Genomic DNA, 20732 nt, shown 5'->3' with positions numbered 1-20732 from the left:
TTTCTCGTACGTTCTTTTCAAGGCTACTTCGAAGATCGCTGTATTCTTTTTCCATCTGCTGATGTTCTGGCTTCCCGCTTGTCTTTTGCTTACCGACAAAGTAATCTCAACAGCGAGTTTTCCTAGTTCTACCAGTCATTCGATTTCCTACTGTGGTGGAAACGCCGCGCCGTCGTGGCATTGTAGAGTCAAATGTCTCAGTTACTCGCTGACATATCTTTTCCAGGGCGTCCCCTCCGGGTCGTGACCTTTTAAAGCCGGCAGGGCTCCAATGGACCAGCTATGGGAGTCTTCGCTCTTCTGATGCGCATTTGACTGTCGCCGCCTCCTTTTCTAATGCGGAGAAAGATGGTCTCGTGTTTACTGTGGGTATAGTGTTCACTCACTCGTCAGACCGACGATCAAGACCCTCATATTCTGTCTCGGAAGGTGACCATACATCCAACGTTGACTGGATTTGGTCCCTGGTGTTCGTCACTCGGCTTCCCCAATCCAAGGCCCTTGTGTTCATATTGCCGGCAATCGTTTTAGAGCTGTGGTCTCTAGCGCCTGTCTCCTCATGTTGAGCTATATTGCACCTCCTCATATTGTGCTATATTGCACTAGGACGTGTGTAATAGCTGTAGATATGAAGGCCGTTGGCGTTTGCCCTTAGAAAATCGGCTCCCGAGAATGCCATTGTTTCTTGAATGGCTTGCCATCCACATTGATGGGATACCCCTCTTCTGCACACTTCCTACAACTTTTCGACCTATCGGACTCACTAGTGCATGCTGCTGCAAAGTGACCGAAATCGAGGCATCTATTTCCTTGAGGGATACTTGCTCTATAAGGCTCGTTTCACACGGTTCAGTTCAGTTTCGGTCGTTGTAGGCAAGTGTAAAACGGGGTGTGAAACGAGTCTAAATCTTCACACGACCCAATCTATTCTCACCTTGCCTGCTGTAAGCAGTTTAACCGCTGGTTTGACCGGCAAGCGTATAAAAGAGATCTGGTATCTTCATATGCCTTCTTCATCCACTTTATCGCACTCTCTTCTATTCCGCTAAGGTTGGATTATTGCCTTAATGCGACACAGGCATCTTCTTCACTTCTGCTTGCTCATGTTGCATCTTTTTTTAGGTAGTTAGAAAACTATCCGCTGGATTTGATTAGCTTCAATATCAGATCCCCTTTCTCCGTGGGTCCGATACGATTCACGCTACCGCCCAAATCTGTAAATTCTGGATCGACTTTGGCTTTTCGAAGAATATCGGCGTAAGACAGATCTTCTTTCTTGAAAATAATAGTGATTTCCGAACGAATTGTCTTTTTTTTCCTTTTGCCGCTTCTTACTGCCTGCCTTTGTCATTTCGCGGATTTGCGAACTGCCGACTCTTCTTCCTTTGTGAATGTTGGGATCGTCATGAAGGAACTACAAACTTTATCCGAAAATTTCGCTGGCTCAGCTTTCTTCCACGAAGAAGCTTGTTTTTTCTTCGCCGCCTGTTGGGCGCCAGGGAGTTCACTAACTCTATCCCTACTCCGTTTCCTCGTCTTACATGGAAGGGGTGTCACCTGCGTTTCTCACGTGACCTTACCACTTGACGCTTTGGCGTTTTTCTGCTCTACTACCCTAATATGCAGCAATTTAATGCCCCGTATCTGAGCCTTGATATTTTTGTGGATATTCCGCCTCTCCTTGATGAGCTCAGAGAGTTCATTTATGCGTGAAAGAACGCTATTCCAGTTTGTTGTATTTCACCTTGTTGTTCCAGTGTTCACCATGTTGTTCCAGTGACTATTTACATTCCCTTCCGAGCGGCAAAGCTTCGGGTTCTTACGAAGAGGATCCGATGTTGAAATCATTTCCACTCCACAATTTCCTCTTGTTGCATCTACCAAAGTAGACAATTTATATCCGCGGGTAGGCATTTGCCCCCATATACCCGACCTCTTGCGTATAAGTATGCCCATGCGTGCAAACTACCTAATGCGTACTTGTGCAACTCCACGTCATCATCATCATCAACGGCGCAACAACTGGTATCCTGTCTAGGCCTGCCTTAATAGGAACTCCAGATACCCCGGTTTTGCGTCGAGGTCCACCCATTTGATATTCCTAAAAGCAGTCTGGCGTCCTGACCTACGCCATCGCTCCATCTCAGGCAGGGTCTGTTTTATCTTCTTTTTCTACCATAGATATTGCCCTTATAGATTGTCCGGGCTGGATCATCCTCATCTATACGGATTAAGTGAGCCGCCCATCGCAACATCTTAAGCCAGATTTTATCCACAACCAGACGGTCATGGTATCGCTCATAGATTTCGTCATTATGTAGGCTACGGAAACTAAAGGAAAGGCAACTCCACATAGGACCCTAAAATGTCTAGTCTCGTCTCTACAATATTCTATTGGGCATGGATACCGTTCTAAGAGCGCCACGGTTTTCTTCTTTTGGTTATTTGCCGTTGAAATGTTATCAATTTTCACGTGTATTTTCCCCGTTCTCAAATTTCTCCGTTGAAGAAGTTTTTTTAAAGTTCTTCCGATTTTCTCATCTTTACTGGAAGTGGGGGTGGGTTCTCCACATGTCACTTAAATGTTTTGCCAGTTGCTTAGTGTAAAATAATTGAATATCTCTTATCAAGGCCCAGGAGGTTTGGTGGCGTATATTTTATAAACTCATGCAGTACATTAATGGGCTCCCGTAGTGAGAGAGACGCTACCCCTGTTTCCCTCCCCTTTCCCATTTTCAACGCTTTACAGTTAATTTGACAGCTGGAGTCATCTCGTTTCCCTTGTTGATGAAATGATTCTGAAATGATTGAAATGAAATAATCCTCGCCAGAACATTAATTTTCAAAGCCAATTTTTGGGAAACAATTCTATTAGTTGGGATGTTTATGCCATAGAGGAACCGCAATGCAGGCAGTCATTTGTAAAGCTTCGTAAATATGCCTTGCAACCCTCTTATCTCTATAGCGATTTATACATCTTCGGCTCCAAGATTTCATCCAGAACTTTTCCATTTCAGCAAGTTAGTTAAGTCGAAAGTGCCATGGCCGAGTTCATAGAACGTCAACCTTTCGATCTAGTTTTCATGCATTCAAAACCCGTTTGTGTAATGCTCTGTGCTCCACAGAGTAGTAAACAACAATTCTCCTACAACGTATAATAATAAATACTTTAATCTAAGTAGGAAAAATTTACATTTTAACCCTTCAAAGGAAAGGATATTTAAGAAATTTATCTCCACTGAAACTTATCCAACGTCAATGACCATAAAGCAGCCATATATGCTGTGCATGAATCAGCGAATGTACATACTCGTACGTATATGTTATATTTCTAAAATTATATTTTGATGGAAATATCTTAGAAATGTCCTCAGGATTCATGCGAAACTTTTACTCTGAAAAATATCAGCATATGGATAAAATATATCTCTTATAAGTTCACTCTTCAGTTTATGTAAATTTCAGAATATATTAATGCATACATGTACCTATATGACTGACTACCCTTTGCTATAGATAAAAGCAAACTTCTACTTTTACAAAGGATGAACCTTCTCAAGGAATCACAAATTGAATTATAATAATGTACGAATGAACTCTATGGTAACGAACTTTTTCATTTCATTCCAGTGGTGTGTATAAGGCGTTTGTAGGAGAAAACCACATCCATACATATGACAACAGTGGGAGTTTTGGTGAATTAGCATTGCTGTATAACATGCCAAGGTAAGAAATGTAATTTTGAATAGTATCCAGCAAGTTTTTTTAGAATGTGGGATTATTTTTTTTATTCATTCGTTAACTTGAAAATTCGATATATTTTTGAAACAATAATCATGATATTCTGTGAAATCTTAACCAAATATAGATAGTTTATTCTGAAGTAGAGTTTTCAAGCAGTTTTCTACAGTATTCTCTGAGTCTTTGATTTCGAGACAGGAACACCTAAGCATATTGTATTCGTAACGGGTAACTACCTACTCCCTAATTAGCAAGTATTAGCAAGTATTAACAGAGCTATCGAATTACTACATCCTTGTCCTGAGATGCGGAGCTTGCATAATTTTAAATATTCCGAACAACTAAACAATTGTAGTTTCCCTACCAAGAAACCACCAAAAAGAAGGAATGTGTCACTAGGACCCAAAAAGTAATGGTGTGTCTTTATAGTTTGAATAGCCACCTAATATCTAGGCGTCTGAAAGAGTAAGTGGGACCTTATTAATTGTATTCATTATTAACTCAATACATATTCACCCGTGAGTCCTTCCACAACTGTATCGAGGGTCGCTATGCAAGTTCGCTTTCTCCAAATTGAGCCATAGTCTAGACGCTACAAACTGAAAATTCTGGGATTAAGTTAAGTTATATGGGGGCACTCTGAAAAGCATTCCTCCCCTTCTAGCAAGAATCATATGTCGGATTAATGCTTCTAATGCTGCGCTTACATTACTTCGGTTTTCCACAGGATGATCCAAATTCCAAGGTGGGTTCTGACAACCCTATGCTCGGATATATAATGGGGGAAACACTGCCTTAACGATCGTAACGATAATGACCATAGGATTGTACATTTCTGCATCTTCCATCGCCTCCTTAGCACATTGCTCAAGGGAGTCTACCATAAGGTCAGTTGGATTTGAACTGGCAACGTACGAGCAATCATTGATCATATTGCGATTGATAGTAGATTAGGGCTATTTTCGGAATGCGTGTAACAAAAGGGCTGACTTCGGTTTCGAAAGTGATCAACATCTGATGGTCGCTTACGTTCACTTGCGTGGCTCGTGCGTAGTTATTCAAAGCGCGAATTCAACACAGACCACTTACATGATCCGGCTGTCATTCAACGGTAGCATAACTATCATATATAACTGATCGCACGGCAGATGTCCTGAATAGTCTGTCTAAGATAGTCAGATCGTGGAAGGGTCATCAAAACGTCCCGAAGGGGCGTGACAACACCTGGTTGACTGTGGAATTAAGGATTGATTTACATCGGGAATTGACGATTGATCGAACCCAATCATCGCAATTCCTGCAGTTTCTGCAGAACTGTTGCTTTCACTTATATTATAAAAATTCTGGAAATCTGAAATCTTCCTCAGCGAATGTAAAGGGTGAAGAGCATTATCGTCAAGATTCTAAAGAACTTTGAGTGCGACAATTGGAGGGCTATTCGTGCAGATTCTGCCTTCGCAAAGATAATAGTTCAAATAATTATGGAGCGTGTCATCAAATATCACAAACATTTGATCGACAGAAATCAGGCTAATTTCTGCTCTGGACATTTAGGAGCTGCGTGTGGGCTTTGAATCTCTGTTCCGTTTCTTCAATTTCGTATAAGTTTTCAACAGCGTTAACAGAAAGTGTATATGGAATGCTCTAACACCAATATCTGAGACTTGACACTGTTCCATGCTGACGTTCTTTCTGAGTTGCTAGGTGGGAACAACACATGGAAATTGACCACCACTGTTACTCGAAAACACCTGTCTATATCATGTCATTGGGTTACTCTAGCCTAACCCAATTTCGAATGATGATGCCATGCAATGAAATCCACTATCCCAGAATGGGAACGGTCGCCTCAAGAAAACATATGGAGGAGCAGTAGAAGCTTGTCCTTGAAAGAACTGAAACACATTTCAGCAAACGAACTACGATGAAATTATGAAATATATGACAAGAACGGGTGTTCCAAGTATTTGAAGACGAAATTGAGCATCAGCTTCAATTCAGTGAAGACCTTGGACACATTTAGAATGCAGAACTAAAATGTTTTATGAAACCATACAGAAGAAGAAAGACTCCGAAAGTATAAAGCGCATAGGTATTGTTGAGTATAGTACATCACCATATGCATCGCTTTGGGGCTTACCAAACACAAAGCGGACTGTCCGCGCGGACAGGGCGCACTGTCCGTCGCGAACTCTGTATTATGAAATATTGCATCATCCTAGTCAAACAGCAAGCCGTTTACCACGGCAGACTGTGGACACGTTATGAAAAAAGTTCGCAACGGACAGGAAAAATAATCATCATCATCACAGCGCAACAACCGTAATATGGTCTAGGTCTGCCTTAATAGGGAACTCCAGACATCCTAGTTTTGCACCGAAGTCCACCAATTCGATATCCCTAAAAGCTGTCTGGCATCCTCGCCTACGCAATCGTTCGATTTTGTCGTTATGTAGGCTACGGAATCCTTCATCCTCATATAGGAGGCCAATACTTCGGAGGATTCTTCTTTCGAACGTGGTCAAGAGTTCGCAACTTTTCTTGCTAAGAACCCAAGTTTCTGAGGAATATATGAGGACTTGTGCAGTAAGAGCTTTGAGCCTATGGTTAGACGTTTCGAGTGGAACAGTTTTTATAAACTGAAACAGGTTCTGTTGGCTGCCAACAACCGTGCGCGGATTTCATCGTCATAGCTGTTATCGGTTGTGATTTTCGAAAGTTGTAGTCTCCTTTCTTTATTCTTCTCATTTGACCAGTGCGATTTAATGTTGTTGGTTGGTTGACGTTGTCATCATATATTTTGTCTTGCCTTCATGGATGTGCAGCCCAAGATCTTGCGTCGGCTGGTCGACCTGAATGAAGACAGTTTATACGTCTCGGGTGGTTCTTCCCATGATGATATCGTCAGCATAGGCCAGCAGTTGGGTGGACTTAACGTGGATTGTGCCCCTCGCAGATACCTCAACATCACGGATCACCTTTTCCAGGACCAGGTTAAAGAGGACGCATGATAAGGCATGTCCTTTTTTACCCTGGCTATGCTATCAAAGTTGATGAAAAAATGGTGCAAGTGATGTCCAGTTTTTCCATCGCTTGCCGCAGAGAGAAAATCTAATCTGTTGCTGATTTGCCTGGAGTGAAGCCTCTTCGGTATGGTCCAATGATGTTCTAGAGTATGAGGTTATCCGACCTAGCAAGATATCGAAGAATATCTTATCGAAGGTGCTCGGCAACATAATACCTCTAAAATTGGTGCACTGTGTGATATCTCCCTTTTTATGTATGAGGCAGACAATGCTTCGCTGCCAGTCATAAGGCATTGATTTGCTGTTCCTCACCTTGATGACACCCAACGATCAATTTAAATTTCTCTTTGCGCCCTTTGGTTTAAGCAGCTCACCTGCTATTTTCTGCATAGTAGAATACCCAGTTATAACTCACTTAAATGATAGTATTCCGGTGCGGTGAGAAGTTAACACCAGTTTTACAAGTTTCGTGCGAATATAGCTTGATCATTAATTGGAATAAATATGAATTTTTGGTAAAGCGTGCAAAATACTTGGCATATACTACAGAAGATGGTACCATTGAATCAGCACCTAGAGGCCGTCTGCAGCTTCGGTTTTATCTACACCAAAGACATTCAATGACGTTCGCATTTTTCTTGAGTCTAGAAACGCAGCTTAAACTATGCAGTCCTGGCGCGACCTCTTTTTAATTTGTTTAAAAAATAAATTATTTTCAATCCAAAGATGGACTGGTCGCTATTTTGCTGCAGGGAGTTTCAAAGGGCGCAATAATGCATCCTATTCATTATGCCAGCGGGAAAAAAAACTCCAACTCAATCACGATAAATAGTTTGTTCTAGTGGCTTCTTCCTACAACAAGATACATTTTTTTTAAATTTTAAATGCGCATTTCGGTCACCAGCGGTGCCTTTTACCTTCTTCACTGATATGGGGTTGTGCCAGCTTGAAGAAATTCCGTGCCTATTTGGTGGTAGGTTTGGTTGGTAGGTTGTCAAACCAAGTGATCGATCTATTTTCACGTGAATCTGACGATACTGATGAGACAATAGACCTATACTGGAAAACACCACTTCTGGATGATCCATGCAACATATCCACAGATTGGGTAAATATCCCGTATCCTTCTCTATGCTTGAGCGAATTGATGATTTTGTTATTGAACAAATTAGAAGGGGAAACACAGGATAATGAACTGCTGAAAAGAGTTCGCAAGATCGACGGGAAATCGCTGTTGGTCATACCAGAAAACGATGTAGTTTAATATAATAAGACCTCATCATAGACAGGTCCATTTTCGTTGACAGAAGACCAAGTATTCGGTGTGACCTTAAAAATGATCTTAAAATGAAAAGCACCAATATATGTGAGTTATAGCAGACATTTAATTTTAATTTTTCTTCTTACAATAGACGAAATAATATTCCTTATGTTTTCGGTGGGTATATAGCTTGAGCTTCAGGATTTCTGGTTTTTCCGTCCCAGGCAACCATTCGTGAAATGTATTCCTCATAAAATTTCAGGGTTTCAATACGTCTCCCGTCGACGAAATTCCACTTGTTCAGTAAAGGTGACACGATCCCATAAATTTTCCTCTTTCCAAAATAAACGGGGGACCCGTTATCCAGCATCCCTGAAGCTGGAAATGTGTCCTTCTGAATGCCACGGAAACAAAGAAAATGTATAAAAATTCCTTCCTCCGGATGCACCTCATACGGACATATTCGGGTTGCTGCCACTTGAACGTCAATGTATTTAAGGAATCGAGTGTAACCTTTCTCGTTACATGGTTCCGAATAAATCGGCTTGCTCCAGCCAGCTATTTTTAGTTTAGTTCCAATTATTGGTCTACCGAAATTTATCACGAGTGATTTAACAAATCTGGTAAACTTAAATGGGCTATCCAACCGCAATACAACAACCGGGTCGTACATTGGTCGGCTGGGGTAAAGGTGGTGCATGTAATGGGTAGCGAGGCGCTCTTGTCTAGAGGGACAGGTACTGTTTCTGAAAATGTCGATGTCTCCAGCAATTACACGCACTTTGTAACCGTAGTATTCGAACGAGATCTTCGTTGCAAGCACAAACTGAGGATGTATGATTGTAGCTCCACCAATTAGATCATCGTTGTCAATACGCAAAAGACCAGCGGTACTTGGAAATTGTCCAATTTTTGCTAGTTTCCAACCGAACGAAACACTTTCCGCGACCTTTTGAAAGTTTCCTACTAAATAAATCACGCACAACATTAGCCACGTTAATTGCATACCGCTTTTGTAAAGATGTCGCCAATATGTCCTTTAAAGTGAAACGCCCGTACATGTTGTGAGCTCAACAAGGGAAAACTATCAATATTCACCGAAAGAACTTTGTAGAGTCATATCATACCAAGCTATCAGAGACTATTTTATTGCATTTGATATCACGTTTTTGCATTACAACGTTTCAATTGGACACCAGACATCGTTTGATGCAGTAGAAGCACCTTGAAATATCGATTTATCTGAAGTTTCCAGTTGAATTGTTTCGGAGCTTAAAATGATTTTCTGGAAATCACATGACATGTTTGAATCTAATTATATTTGCATATCCATGCATCTACAAAACATTTCCAACTTACCTTGCCAGTTTCCATCATCAATTTTCTATTTCTGTTTTAGAGCTGCCACGATCCAAGCAGAAACGGCAGGACACTTGTGGGCCATGGACCGTCAAACGTTTCGTCGTATTCTATTAAAATCAGCATTCAAAAAGAGAAAAATGTACGAGTCGTTGCTGGATAATGTTCCAATGCTAAAAGCACTTCAGGTAAGTTCGTTATTTGCATTGCATACAATGACTGTAACTGCCAAGTTCCACGTAAATATTGTACTTCCGTTCACGATGCTTTTAAATCAAGTGCTTCCTCATTCTGTGCGAGTAAAATGAAATTTCCTCTTTTCTTGTAGAGCTACGAGCGAATGAATTTAGCAGATGCTCTAGTATCAAAGACATACAATAAAGGGGAAAGGATAATTAAACAAGGTAAGTGGTATGGTAGATGCGGAAGGTCTAAATAGATTGGGGTGTATTACATCAAATTCCATGAATTTTGCAATGATTCCCTGCTGGAAAGCGGTTACTAGGTAAGATTTAACGCAACCGGGGAAAAATAAGGAAGGAACTCTGTAAATATAACTTTGATTTCAATGAAAGCAAATCTAATTGCTTTTCACAGTAAATCTACCGGTTATGATTGAAAATCATGTCAAAAGTAGGACTGCTTACGCATTACCGAGAATACAATATCTCATGTGTAATATAATAGATGTTGAATTGGAAACTAAAATGACAAAAAATACATTTCAAATTGAATGGCGTAATCACCCCTGTATTTTGATGGGTAGTATTTTTATCTCACGTCCAGCAACCTTTCAAAATGTAATGACTTTAATTTTTTTCTCTGGCACAATAAATTCTAAATAAAATCGATAAAAGATCTGACTTCAAATTAGTTTTCTAGAAAAGATTTCATGCACCTATTATCAACGGCACAATAAGTGGTATGCCGTGTAGGCTTGCTTTAGTAAGGAACTCCAGGCATCCCGGTTTTACACCGAGGTTAACCAATTCAATATCTTGATAAGCTGTCTGGAATCCTGGCCAACGCCATCACTTCTTTTTCTACTATATATACTGCCCGTATAAACTTTCCGGGTTGGATCATCCTCACTCATACGGATCAAGTCACTCACTCGCCGCAACCCCTTGAGCTGGATTTCATCCACAAGCAGACGGTAATGATATCGCTTCTAAATTTCGTCAAAAATTCTTCGAAAGAGTTCTAACCTTGCTGACTTGTTGGTAAAACTTCTGCGCCTGGAGCGGTTGCTCCCTGTACTTCTCGAGTTCACAGATCTGTTGGTTCTCCCAGGCTTCTCTTTTCTTTTTGTGAAGTCGAAGTTCATGATAGGTTTCTGCGCGTACCCGCTTTCTTTGTGAGTGCATCATTGCCCGGTATGCTACATTCTTCCGTTCCGTTGGTAGCGTTTATTCATCATTAAACCAATCGTTCCGACTTGTTTTGCGACAGGGGCCAAGTATGTATGTAACCGTACCAAGGTGGTTGTGGAAATCATTTGTCGATGCTTCATTTCTAAAACCTCTGTTAACTGCGGTTATTGCGGCATCCATTTCCTATTCGCTTTCGTTACTGGGCCCGTCGCTTTGTAGTCAATCTAATCCGAGATTCATTTTGTGGGCTCGTCGCAATTGTTTTCCGTGTAGGTTGTCAGCCCTATTCAACTCCATACCTGGAGGATCAGGTTTAGTAGTAGAGTCGTTGGGCCTAGATGGGGCTCGCTGCAAAACTAAATTCAAATTACAGAAGAGACTTCGTGTGTCTGAGTGGCCGAAGACGACCAAGAGGAGAGGTATCCCAAAAAACAAAACGATGGCTACTACACTATACTCAGAATGAAGGAAAACCTACAAAAATTAAATAAAAACAGCTTCTACTTCACTTTCTCAATAAAACCTAAGTACTCTTTTCTATTTGAACTAAGTAGACGCGTTTTAGCTTCTTCGACGGCAGATTCATGTCTTCTGGCCCGAAATCGCTGTCGCTGCTTCCACACATGAAAGTTTTCAAGCTTTGACTGCCGGAAGACGCGCTTTTTTCACGGCAAATCCGCCGCGCAGTTATTTTTCTCGACAATTTCCATGTTTCCGAATTCTATTTTGTGGACGTTTACTCGATTCAATTAAGAACACAGACACTTCAATATCGAGAAATTTACCCCCTACCTTTTGCACGACCAAGCGAAAACTCCAATCGTCCTACAATCACGAGAATTTTTCCTGTCTAAACAAAACTCTGCAATCCGCTTATAATCAGAAAAGATGTATGGCAATCCTCTCATCTCTAAAAACACGAACGATCTCCCCATGTCCAGCTGATCAGCTATCCATCCTTTAGCCGGTCTCGGCCTGACTAATCCTCATTCCCTGAACCTGGCTTTGAACTTAAAACTTCATGCCGGCTCAGCGGCAACAACCAGTCCCCATGGCTCGTGCAGGAACAGGAGAACGTCTAGAGCATGCACTCAGCAACACGATGATCCATTTGTTATGTTGAAATATTGTGTTGCGAAAACAACAACAATGTTCCAAAATTAGGTGCTAGCAAATGAGGTAAATGTACTTTTTCACCGTTCAATATTGGCTTGCACTATTTGGAAATTAAAATAGGTGAGTGGTTAGAGCACAAGGCTATCGCGGTTCAAATCTCGCTAGTGGCAAAAATCGTTCAGGAATGTAGAAATCGATTGAACTCTGTTTCTAGATTCACTACGGTGAAACCACTCTGGGTATACGGTCTTTGCAGTGTAGAGGAAAATGAAATCTCGGATGCTTTAGCAAAAAAGGGTTCAATTTCCCTCATTCCCCGACCGGAACCAGCAATTGGTAGTAACGTTGGCTAATGCTGTTATCAAAAACTGGAAGCAAGCTTCCCATAATGACAGATGGCTGAACCTTAATGCTGTTAAACACTCCAGACTTTTCCTGTCAGAACCAAACAAAAATAATGCAAAGTTTATCCTGTCGAGAAGAAGACTTGTAGAAGGGCAGTCTGACAGGCCACAATTCACTAGCTGGACATATATTCAGAATAGGAATTATCCAAGATGATATGTGTCCATCCTGTAATGAGGAAGCGGAATCCATAGGACATTTTCTATGTGAGTGCCCCGCCTGTGGATGCATCAGACATCAGATTTTTGGTGCTGATGTGCTATAACTGGAACGGGTAGCTTCACATCCACTAACGGAAATCTGCGATACATAAACGAATCCGGGATATTCCGTTAGAGAAAGGAATCGAGTACAATGGACCACTAAGGTCTGAGTGTTCAGAGGCTTTGACTCTCCCCCGCCCCAAACCCACACACACATAAAGCTTAAAAAAGTCCCAAGCCTACGAAAATTTGTTAATCATTCTGCTTTCTCGGTGATTCCGTCTAACCGTATATCTGGAAATCATGTATAGTGCATGTTCTGGATCTTTTTGATATTTATCTAAAGTCATAATCAATGGAAAAAGGACAACTCCCTATGGGTGGGCAGTTTCTAAGATGCCATGCCTCAACCAACTCCTTTTCCCAGATGGTTACCTTGACATCCATTAAGACATTACCACTCTTGACATTCTGAAATCATCTTTCAAGAAGCGCAGTTGCAACGGGGCTCATCTCTAAGTTTTTCTTAAAACAGGTTCTTTGTAAACTGTTTTATAATTATTACGAGAGTTTCACCACATTCTCGACTGACCAACAGCATTTCCCAAGAGGAATGATTTGATTAGCCGAGCCGAAAATGCGCACTAAACCCTGACACGTTGTGAAAGATTTGTTTTCATTCTTTAATTTTTTTAACAATAAATTCGGTAAATTTGACGATAATCAAGGCACTCAAAGGTGAAAATAATTTTCTTCTATTCAATGGACGCACTTTGCTGTATATTGTCCAGAGACTTCAGTTTTTAGCCAATTACGGCGTATATTCACGAAGACAATTTTTCGTGAGAATAGTTTATAAAGAGTTTTTCGAAACGTCCAATTGAGAGTCCTGGACGCTCAACAACACCCTTACGAACTGCTGTGCTAAATAAGTAATCGGTCAGAGTGTTTCAGATGAATAATTGATCGATTTTCTTTCTACACAGATGAAGCCTTTAAATTTCTTCTATTCCTTTCCATTCCTTCAACTTAGGTCGTATATGTTAAATAAGGTCTTCTACGTTTCCGATGTCATGGTCTATAGTTATGATATTGCGCGTAGTGATCATCCTTTTCTTTAGGTGTCTCAACACTAGAGTTTCTATACTGTTCTATTAAGGCCAGTCAATGCAGCCAAGAATCGAAATAAAGTTTTTGTATCGACGGCATCTGCTGACATTTCCGTTGTTTTGAACTGAAGTGTTCCTCTTACCTCTTTCGATATTTACAGGCAACATAAAATGCAGGAACCTCCTGAAGCAAGGATATCAGCAAGCTTCTGTATTTTTCGAGTACGAAAGACATCTGTCCTTTCACATTTTATCTTGGCTTTGGCCCTAACCTTTCAATACGCCTTGTTTAACGGGATCGACCCACTTGAATTAATTAAAACTGACTCTCGTGGCTCGGCAAACAAATCATAAAATTCCTCGCTACATCGTATTCGCCACACACCTCATTGTTGGTTAGGCCAAATATTTTCTTGAGAAAGAAGAATAAGAGCCCTACAAATTCGCAGTATATTTTTTTCTTGCCCATCAAGAGGAAGACTACAAAGCACGTTCTTCTCGCTATTCCTAGCAAACCGCGACCCCCAATAAACTACTGTATACTTGTTCGATGTTGTCGCCTCTTTACTCTTTTGGAGTTTTACTTTTTTTCGTTGACCTCTAACCCGACTTCCCTCATTTTGTCTACTATATTTTAGAGAACGTTTATCAATCCTCGGTTAGATGTTCGAATTTGCTCCTTATTGCGCCGACTTCACTAGTAGCATGTCCATGTCCATTACATCGTCCGAATTGATTTTTCTGAGAGCGTATTCGATTGCCAAAATATCATTAATTCGTGCAAAAAGGCACAATTTTGTGATTTTTTTGACGACACAGATGGAATCTTTTTAAGGTGTGACATTCGTAAAATGTTTTGTAAAATTTTCATGAAGAATCGCTTTCCCCAGGTAATGCTGGGGAGGTTTTTCGAAATTGCAATTTGTTACTTTTTGGGAACAGTTTGAAGTGAAAAGTGCGGTTTTTGCGGAAAAAATGGGCTAGTTTAGCTTTATCGACTTAGCTCACAATGAATCATCGATGCTAGGTCCATAATGAGTGTTGCTCTCATCCATGATGCCCAAAGTATCTTTTTGCCCCCGTCGACGACAAATTATGTCTTGTTTATTCAGCTCCCACTGCGCGCCTATTCATGATCGCTTGCTCCACTACTGATTATCATGCCTTGTATAAAGGCTAGTGAAGCAAAGAACCTTAATTGAAGACACAGGCTGCCACATAAGCTACAATCTCATCGATGGCAGATGTTCCACGGTGGTCCTTTGATTAGATTTTCCAAATAAATTGGATCGAACTCTCATTGCTGTTCCCCTTCGAAAATCGCTCCAGGAGGACATCTTTGCTCAGATCTTCATAGATGGGTTCGATGGCATCCAAAAGATCCTTGAAAAGAGCACTGTACGTGCTTTTAAATGAATCCAATGCTTTAGCGGCTGCTGCTTTTGCCAGTCGAACGGCGAATGCGCGCTGAATTATGTATGACGCGTGGTTGTGTCTTCCTTAGTTTTGCTCCGATTTATCTCAAATTTTCTCCCAATATTCTTGAAAAGTTTTCCATTCAAATAAAAATAGGTTTAAATTTGCAAAAAAATGTTTAAAAATGTTTAAACGGCTTCGTGTCGAGGTTCGTGGGTCCTAGACAAGTCATGCTCGGAGAATGTTTTCAGCGCCTTTTTTCAGTGAATTTTGACCCGCTGTCTCACACACCCGCCAGTTTCCTGCCATCTGCAGACGAACTTATAAGAAACAATATTCTTATGGAATCTTTCAGTTAGTACAACTAATTTAGCCGGTGTGTCAAATTATAGCATTATATCGAAAAGAAATGGCCTATCGATACTGTCATAAGTGTGTTCTAATGCACTATGTCACTCTCACTGATCCTTGTCGTGCTTTTGATGCGAAAACCTGATTAATTTGGCTGAATCTTATCTCTGGTGGGGCCTATAATAACCTTTATAGGGGGCAATATGGTCAGCATTGCGCTCGCTCGAGATTAGCACCCTGATTTGACTCAGGTACTGATGGACAGCTGAGTTGCCTGGTATACGACATCTGCTCATGATACAAATCTCTCTACCACCAATAAGATTTGAACCGTGAACTCCGTCACACGCATTTTTCTCGGAGACTGCAGCGATTGACATCAAATTTAGTGGAAAGGTTAGGACTGTGAACGCTCACGCATACAGTGAGTTACATCCTTTTACGGCAAACTTAAGGGGAGGTCCCCATACATGCAAAAGGGGCTGTAAATTTTTTTTTCACCAAATATAGTCATGTGGGATATTAAGTGAGAGATTAGTACTTTCCAAAACTGGTCTTAGTTTTGACATTTGTTGAAAAAGCGGGGAGTGCGGGGGGTCGAAAGTGGTCATTTCTTTAACGGGGCCATTCTCAGAAACTGCCCAATCGAATAATCTGAAAAAAATCAGGAGGCTGCCACTATATGGTGGCTAGGCTCCGAAACCCCTTCCATACCGATATCCCTTCAAATAAAGTTGATAATAGTATATTACAATTTTCAGTAATTGGCTGTAGAACCCCTCTTAAGTTCAACGTAGCACCACGAAATTTTGGAGCTTAATCCTACCCAGGTTGGTGAAAATTGCACCATTACTAACAAAGTTATAATAGGTAAAATTTGTCACTTCTTTGGGAGTTCAAGATTTTGAATGTCAATATCACCCGAAAGTCGATATTGTCAGATAATATATGCGTATATTACGTGTTAGGTACTGATGGGACAAATTCACACTCAAATGTCTTTATAAAAGAAATACCCAAAACTTTTCATACCTGAAGCGTCCAGCTTCCAGTTTCCCGACTTGTTTCAATTCAGAGAGAGAGTCTAATAGCTGTAAAACTCATCTTCCACTCTGTTTTTGCAGTATACGATCCTACATAGATTATACAAAAGTCATTGCTGATCTGGATGTAAAGTGATTTCTTTTGCAAAGCTGATAAATATGTTGCCCCTAGATCCTTTATAGAATCTGTGAAAAGGAGTGTGAACTAAATTTTGGCGAAAGTAGATCGTCAAACTACATCGATAGAACACAGCTTTACGGACGAATTATGCCTTTTCTACGCATTCTTAGATTCATTTATATCTGATTAGAAATACGTATCTTCCATCCGTACTGAAAAGAACGTGAATGCTCCTGTTGCATCTTCATGCTACTCGTACAATCTGATGGATTCAATTAATATTTATGTCGTCCATCGCAATATTATTGACAAACCAATTGCTTCCGAGTAATTTGATTTTGGTATTGATTCCATCCAATTCCCTACATCAACCCTGAAAGCCTCCTTAACCATAAAATAAAGTATATAAATTTTTGTTGGCTTTATATGTTCATATTGTTTCCTTCCTTCTCTTATTCGGAAATTATCCTTGTTCAGGTGATGTCGCCGATGGAATGTACTTTATTGAAGACGGTACAGTATCGATTCGATTAGAACAAGAGGATGGCGAAGTAGAAATTTCGGTACTGAGTAAGGGCCAATATTTCGGTGAGCTGGCTCTCGTTACGCATCGGCCCCGAGCTGCATCAGCCTATGCCATGGATCAAGTTAAAGTCGCATGTAAGTATCGAAATAAAACTTTTTATTGAAATCGCAATTACCAAAAATACGTGCTTTCGTAGATATAACCTGTTGTCTTTTTCGTATTTTGTTCGAGTAGTGTTGTATTGTCTATAGATCATGTAGTTTGCTGTGTTGAATTCATTTTTTCACTGGAAAAAAGCGCCAGTTCATCTGGATGTCTGTATCTTATCTCTTATGATATGCATACTTTCAAATTACCAGGATTATTCCCCCCAAAATTTCATCTGATGAACTGGCGCCCTGTCCCACTTACCAAGTAAATTTTATAATTTATTTAACTTTTGTATTTTTTCTCTTTTGTTCCTTAACAACAAAAGTTTTAGAAACTGGATGTTTTGAGAGATTAATGGGCAAATGTATTAATATAATAAAACGTCGAATCCGCAGTTATAGATATTTAGATGACGATCTTCGCCTAGCCATTGTTAATAATACATTTTAATAAATTCGTATGGTGTTGTAATTTCTTTGCGTTTTTAATATGAGCCTTTAGTTGAAAGTAGGTTTTAGATATTAATATCTAGCTAATGTTTAAACGAATACACATAGAAATTGTATTTACTAATTATATGCTAAGTAAAGCGATGCGGTTTCATCAATCTTAAAACATCTTTTTAAGTTCTCAGATATGTTATACCCACATGCTCTCACGTAGTAATCCTATCATTCGACCACAAAAGATGCAATAGTGTACCTTACTTCCTGCGCTTCAAATCTAAACCATTCTACATTAAATTAGATTAAAAAACTATTAATTTAAGAAATAGTTTTAACTAAGTCTTATTTGCCCCCGCTTATTACAATGGTTACGGGAAGTAAGCTAATTGATTATTACTTTATTATTTATGCCTTTCACTACTCCCTTCTCATTTGAACAACGCTCGAACTACAATTAAATGAGAGTTTAATCTAGAAGCAAACATTAATGAAATATAAAACTCCCATACTATGCTTTTATTTACCAGCATAAATCTTTAATTGATTGCCCGTTTAATTTACCCTAAAAGACATTTACATAGGAGTCATACATTTACGGAAACATTTCCCCAGATCCCCTTTTCGCAATATCAAATTAACTGCAGAGATTCCATTAAATCGGATTGATACTTCTTAACTCATTTTTTCCATGAATGAGGAAAATTGGCACATTTTTCGCTGAAAAAGTTAATAACATTCACTTGAAAATGAAATGAAAATCCGTCTGAAATGCGCTTACTTTAACATGTATTTGCCGATTGGCAATGGCAATAAGTCAATTAAATTTATTTTAAAAGCGTGCAAATTTATATGGAGCTCAATAATATGTTCGTTATAGTACGAACCCTAAATTCAGTAACAGTTCGGATTGAAATTGATTTATTGGTGACGAAATTATATCTCGGTCGAATAAAAAGCCAATTATCTTCAATACATGCTAAAAATAAAATGTCTGGCTGAAAATATCAGCATTTTCACTAATTTGTTATTCATAAGTTCAACTCGAAAGTTTAACGTCAGAATTTCTCATATTTCGGTATATTTTTATTCCTTTTTCCAGTATTCTTATAAATATTTCAAAATGTCACTAGTTTCTGGTGAAATTGGTCATTGATTATGGGAAAAAAAATGTCTCCGATTGACTTTATAAATCTAGTTCAATAGTGCTATGAAACAAAAATGTGATGTTTAGTTTTTCTATCAAAATTTACACATACTAGTCACTTTAATATTACCCACCCAACTGATTACCTTTACTGATTCAGATACATTCATTAGATTTCTTCAATAGTACTTCCACTCTCCCGTTTTGCAGAAATGCACTGCAACCTATCTAAATCTCTATGGCTTTCTATGCTTTTAAAACACACACTGTTTACACTGGGCACAATCGCACTTCCTGCAAAGCGAACTTCAGAAGAGTGCCAAACACTATAGAGTTATGAAAATCCTGAGTCAATAATCGTTCAGACAAAATAATCTATGTACTGCTATGCGCTGACCTAGGTGTAAATAATCGCTAGAACTTGGCCTACACACGTCTCAAAATTACTCCTCTAGCTCCTTCAGAAACATCGCTTCGGAGTTAGTATTATTCAATATACGACAGTGCCCAGTATAGCCGTTGTAATGTTTTATGCATTTGCACGCGTCTGGCACAAGAGATCTCACGATCGGGTTTTGTTATAAGCGAGTCAAATCCTCCTTGACTTGACACTGGTGGCGAGCCTTCGCGATTTGAGGTCCGCGACTGCTAAGTAGAGAGAATAGATTCCACCCTTGACATTCGACTCCACAAACCATCTTTGATCCGTCAGTGAAGAATTTTGTATCATCACCTTGTAACACGCCGCCGGTCTGCCACTCTGCCCTGGTTGGAAAATCCACAGCAAAGTTGCTCGTGAAGTTAAGCTTGCATGTGGCGTAGTCCGTTCCTATGTCCGTAGGGCTTCACTATCCAGCATCCGGACTCACATAGTGTGATAGCACTGCACGCTACAACGTATTTAATGTATAGGTCTAGGGATAGGAGGTGTAGAGAGCATTTGCCGCGCAGGACTGCAGGGCCCCGGTAGCACCTGCATACACGGTTCTTTGAATTCTATTAATGTTCGTTCTATTCTACTTTTTGTTAAGAGCCTACCACCATACAATAGAGCCGCACGTTAGGACGGGACGTACTACAGCTGGGTTCATCCAGAGAACCCTTTTTGGTCGCAGATGGATGAATATTATCCATGCAATACATAAAATAACCCTCTAATCCAATACTGGTTAAGGTTTCCTTAATGGCGTTGGTACTAGCGTTGTTGAATACTCTCTCTATATTCAGGAGGGGGCAGCTAGAGTATACTGCTTGTACTGCAGTGATCGCATTAACTATGCCAATTACATCGTGGAGAGCGGTTTCTGTGAATTTGCCTTTGATGTGGACGTGCTGGGACTTAAAGAAAGACGTTATCTTCATAATTCTCCTTAAGTGGATTTCCATGACGAACTCGACTCAACTCCACAATCCTTCACATTTTCTGCAATACCTTTTCCTTCGCTCTCATGTGACCTCCCAATAGCATCTCTATGAATGCATCCTTTTCAAACCTTTTCACGGACCAGCCCTGGTTTCCAGCTCCACAGGAACGCACATCGCCGCATGACCCATATTCGATCTGGAGGAAAATGGCCTGACGGTTGCTATCAGTATAATACTCACTGACAAACCATGCCATTGTCCTCGCCAATGTGGTACTCACGGATGTCAGATCGACTATTGAATCCGACCCCGCCCCACGAAAGGTGGACACATTTCCCGTATTTTTAAGCACCAAGTCTAGCTCCGTGAAAGTCTCGAACAGGATACGGCCCCTGGTGTTCGTAGTTCCACAGCCCAGCCCGAGACTAGCATACCTAGCATTCCTTCGAATTCTGCTATGTCGCGCTTGGTGGAGCATAGGAGCTATATATGTAGATGCCAGCTATTTTTGTCCTGACGAATCGAACTTCTGGAAACTGCATCACTTCTTGAATGACTTGATTTCCGCACGTCTATA

The 20732-nt window shown here is 40.2% G+C and overlaps 1 protein-coding gene across 5 annotated transcripts in view; it reads left to right on the top strand.

Moving 5' to 3' along the window:
• The window catches only part of LOC119656007 (cAMP-dependent protein kinase type II regulatory subunit), a 265746-nt gene that overhangs the window by 219987 nt on the left and 25027 nt on the right, over positions 1 to 20732 (top strand). For 4 of the 5 annotated variants that reach the window (XM_038062278.1, XM_038062253.1, XM_038062285.1 and 1 more), the window contains 4 exons: positions 3631 to 3726; positions 9428 to 9575; positions 9716 to 9791; positions 17002 to 17184. In XM_038062278.1, the coding sequence (XP_037918206.1) occupies positions 3631 to 3726; positions 9428 to 9575; positions 9716 to 9791; positions 17002 to 17184 (503 nt within the window). Of the gene's footprint in view, positions 1 to 3630; positions 3727 to 9427; positions 9576 to 9715; positions 9792 to 17001; positions 17185 to 17525; positions 17672 to 20732 lie in introns of those variants that run through there. The other variant, XM_038062260.1, reaches the window with a different exon arrangement.

Source organism: Hermetia illucens, chromosome 1 (genome assembly GCF_905115235.1).
Source record: "Hermetia illucens chromosome 1, iHerIll2.2.curated.20191125, whole genome shotgun sequence".
NCBI classification, from domain to species: domain Eukaryota; kingdom Metazoa; phylum Arthropoda; class Insecta; order Diptera; family Stratiomyidae; genus Hermetia; species Hermetia illucens.
The sequence above is the reverse complement of the archived record's forward strand: the minus strand, read 5'-3'. Positions and strand labels throughout refer to the sequence as shown.